Consider the following 4,351-nt stretch of genomic DNA (forward strand, 5'->3'; position numbering starts at 1 on the left):
TCAAAAGAAGATTAATATTTTATTTTTGACTCAACTTTTTCCTTTGAAATAATTATTTGGTAACATTTTAAAAAATAAACATCACATCTTAAATTGTTTAAATTCTTAAATAATATAATTAAATAGAATACTTCTAAAGTGGACAAATATTTAGGTTCAGTCTCGTTGCATGTCAAACTTTTAATGAATAATAAATCTGATATGTGAAGATGAAAGAAAACGGAAAGTAAAATCATATATTGTCTTGTTTCTTCGGATCGATCATATATTCTCGGCCCTATCCTTTGGCTCAACCTTTTCCTACTGGGCTCAACTCTTTAATGAAAATCTTATTATACTCTTATAATGGTTTGTGCCAGTTCAATATTAATGTTCTAGAAAGTACTTTCAAGCAATAAGATTTTTAAATGAAAAAAAAGTTATTTTTAAACATAAATTCTGGTCTATAAAAAGCTCCTCAGCTCATATTCACTTCACTAGAAAATTCAAACACTGGCAACACAAGTCAAAAGATGGCAAAATTCAGCCTTTATCTTCTTCTCCTCTTATCTTCCCAATACATGCTTGTCATAGCAAACTCTGATCCCACAAACTTCATCAAGACCTCATGCAGAGCCACTCGGTACCCCGCCTTGTGCATCCATTCCCTCTTAACTTACGCAACTACAATCCGAAAAAGCGAGCTCCAACTAGCACAAGTTGCCTTGGGTATAAGCCTATCACGAGCTCGATCCGCCTCGAGTTTTATTTCCAAGTTGGCTAAGAGGCGGGGCACAAAATCGAGGGAATATCGAGCTACCAAAGATTGCATAGAAATAATGGGAGACACGGTCTATCAATTAAGCCGTTCTATCAAGGAACTAGGGGGGATGCGGCGCCGTTTCAATGGCCAGGATTTTGCGTGGCATGTTAGTAACGTACAGACATGGGTTAGCGCCGCTCTAACGAATGAGAACACTTGCATCGATGGATTTTCTGGGCCGGCCATGAATGGAAATGCGAAGGTTGCAATAAGGAAAAGGGTACTAAATGTTGCACAAGTTACTAGTAATGCACTTGCTTTGGTTAATCGGTTTGCAGATAGACATGGAGGTGAAGAAACCACAAATTTGCCTTGAGAATTTGAGATCTTGTTAAGTGGTTGTTTTTGTGTGTAAATGTTGTTAGTTAAAATCCTCGTGTCTAGTTCATGTGTTTGGGTGTACAACTCATGTAGCTGCTAAGTCCAGCAAAAGGGTTGTGTTGTAAATGGAAATCACCTTCCTTAAACAAGACTTGTTCTGCATTTTGTTCGACTGATGATTTTAGTTAGCTCGTTGAGTTGGACCGTACATATTCTCGATCAAATATATTAAAAAGAGAAAAATTTAGTAATCTTATTTGGTACTGTAAAATAAATATGTCTCCTGTTTTGTCCAACTTTTTTGAAGTTCACGTCCTTTTACTTTTGTAAAAGGGTTCGATATTGATGGTGTTTCCACAACTCCTTGAGTAAAGCCAACCACGCTTTGCAACAGCTTAATCAGGTGACAATAGCGTCTTCAATGTCCATAAACCAAACTGAAGGTTGTTATATTTACAGCACCATATATATTAGTTTTGACAGTCCTCTCACATATAGGGAGTGGGGTCCATGACTGTGAGAGGGCTGTAAAAATTTACAACATTTCTCAAACCAAAATGCAACTCAAAAAGTTTTATTGTCGTCTCCTGAGGCATATCTCAGTGGTGCAAAAGACAAAGATGAGGTATAATCAACTTTGCTGACAACCGCAATGAGGGTTAGATTACTGAAACATGGATTGAGACTCTTTGTTGGCACCAGTGTATAAGTAGCTCTTGTTTCCTAGCATGTTGAAACACATCCCACGATTAACCTCTCTCACGATGCTCTAAAGACGGGACAATGAGGGAACGTTAAAGTTGGAGTTCAACCTTTTCAAAAAGTTTTATTGTCGACAGCTGATAAATAGTACTCGTACTTTGTATTGGATGGCATTATTTAAATTTATTTATGGCTTGGTTTTCGAGTTCCGACAAAATTTTGCCCTCGTGTTGGCCATTTGCCCATTTCCCAAGGCACTTCTTTTTGTCTAGAGTCACCCTTCATCATATATTTAAAATAAGGTTTTGATTCCTGGAGTTAACACTGGGAGCCATATGGAGAGGAAGTCATTGGTGTGAACAAACGCCCAGCGAGGAGAGCTCTCTTTGCGGAAAGAGTCCAAATGAGTTGTGGGAACCTGGGAGCCAACAAGGGCACATCCTGCGATTTACCTCTCTGAGCTGCTGAGAGGCCGGAGGTTCAGGGACAAGGATTTAGTCGGACGCAAGCCCGGACACCTTGTAAAAAAAAAAATAATAATAATAATAATAATATAAGGTTTTGATACTCGATCATTATGCTCGAAATGAATCTAACTGGACTTTCAGTTAACCCTATTTTTTATCCAAGAATTCATCAAAAACCCACGAGGAAAGATTAAAAAAAAAATACTATTTAGCACCATTAATATTGTAACACTGGCACCAAGTATCATTAAATGATAGCAAATGGTCCCAAACTTTTGTCCATATTGCGAACTAATCCAAACCTTTCAAAAGTGGTACGTCCGAATCTTTTCATTTTTGGTGCAATTGATCCTTATGCGTGGACTCCATCCAAGAGGCTGTTGATTTTACAAGTGAAATGTTCTCTTTCTTAATTTGTTTTGGGAGATAATTGAAATTGAGGTCCCTAACCTTTCGAAAAGTGCACATGATCATGTACCATTCATTTTTAACAACACAAACCTAGCCTTTTATTTTCGTCCAAAGATCCACTACTTAGTGATTGACTTTCTTTTGACAAATTTTGCTGTTATTCCTTCGACTTGAGTAAGGTTAACACTTTAAGGTTTGAGTAATACTACTTGTAGTCGCTCGCTACAGTAGTCGCTTTACATAACATATACATGACAATTTGATGCATTAACATAGTAGTTTTTTTTTTATCAACTCATGCATCAAATAATCACGTGCCATATGATGTCACATAGGACGACTGCAAATAACATTATTTTTAAGTTTTATAGCTTACATGTGCAAAATTATTTTTACCTCATTATTGAGAAATTACTAGAGAGGTTGGGGGGATTGCACTTATTTTCTATTTAAGACGAAATATAAATTAATTTATAAAGTCCATGACAATTGCCTAATTTTAATTGTTAAGCATATCGGAAAAAAAGGCCGATGTTCCCGCCACAATTAGCGGGAGATTATTATAAATATTTTTAAGAAATTGTCATTTTCCATGATATTCATATTGTAATCATCATTTTTTCGATACAATCAAAAGATTTACAAAGCGTAAGAACACGAATGATCGATTTGAACTATGCCTACTTTTACTCTTGACGCAACCTACATTTTTTCATCAACTGTCGGCCGAGTGACAATTTTTTTTTTTTCTGCCGCATCAAGTATTTATATGCTACGTACGAACCGACTGAAAATATTTCAGTGTTCGTCGATAGATAAAAAGGCAAACGTACTACCTCAGATAAAAGGAGAAGATATATCCAACTGAATTAGGTTGAATATTTCGATTTTATGTATAATTGAATACGAATATAAATTTGAAAGAAGATTTTCATTTGTACAGAAAATTGTTCCATAGAATTCTGTTAGAAATTTCATATGTGTGGGACCTATATCATGATAAAAATGCCAAAAAATTTCCCCACGCATCCCTTGCCATTTCTAATCTATACGACTTCTGTGTGTGCAATTTCTGTATACACAACAAACTTTGAGATAAAATAGAAGGACACAAGTGCACATGGTTCCAGCATCGAAGAGAATCATTGTACGTGCAATCTGACGAATAGGCCCCCACAAAGTGAACTGCATACCACGTGAACCCCAATTGCCCATAGAGCATAATTGGACCAACTGTATAATTTAATTATGTGTTAAGCTTCTTGGACAGGGGATTGGGACAAGGGGCATGTGGCGCCCCCCTATTGGAGGGGTAGCGCCACATGCCCCCTGTTGCCAAACCCTGTCCCCCTAGCATCTCTCTTTAATTATTGTCTACACCTATTTGGGTGCTCCATCATGCTATATTAGGCCGAATAATGCTACTTCGACAGAAGAATCCGATGAGATGTAGTGACAGAAAAATATTATGAGGAGAGTTAAATGGATGAGACATTTGGCCGCGTTTAAAATAATTCAATGATCAAATGTCATGTGACATCATGTCAAACCTTTTATTTTTGTAGCGTGATTGATATTACGTCCTTGTTTGACCTTATATTATATTTTTTTAAAACTCATTTTAATAACATACTTTTGCACTAAAATT

At 36.5% G+C, this 4,351-nt stretch overlaps 1 protein-coding gene across 1 annotated transcript; it reads left to right on the plus strand.

Annotated features, from left to right (window-relative positions):
- The first annotated feature begins 462 nt into the window (after positions 1–462).
- On the plus strand, positions 463–1,297 carry LOC111377531 (pectinesterase inhibitor 9-like). The gene has a single exon (XM_023000658.1). The coding sequence runs from the start codon at positions 513–515 to the stop codon at positions 1,116–1,118; it is 606 nt and encodes a 201-aa protein (XP_022856426.1). The 5' UTR covers positions 463–512; the 3' UTR covers positions 1,119–1,297.
- The last annotated feature ends 3,054 nt before the right edge of the window (positions 1,298–4,351 follow it).

This window comes from Olea europaea, unplaced genomic scaffold (assembly GCF_002742605.1).
Source record: "Olea europaea var. sylvestris unplaced genomic scaffold, O_europaea_v1 scaffold1667, whole genome shotgun sequence".
NCBI lineage: Eukaryota > Viridiplantae > Streptophyta > Magnoliopsida > Lamiales > Oleaceae > Olea > Olea europaea.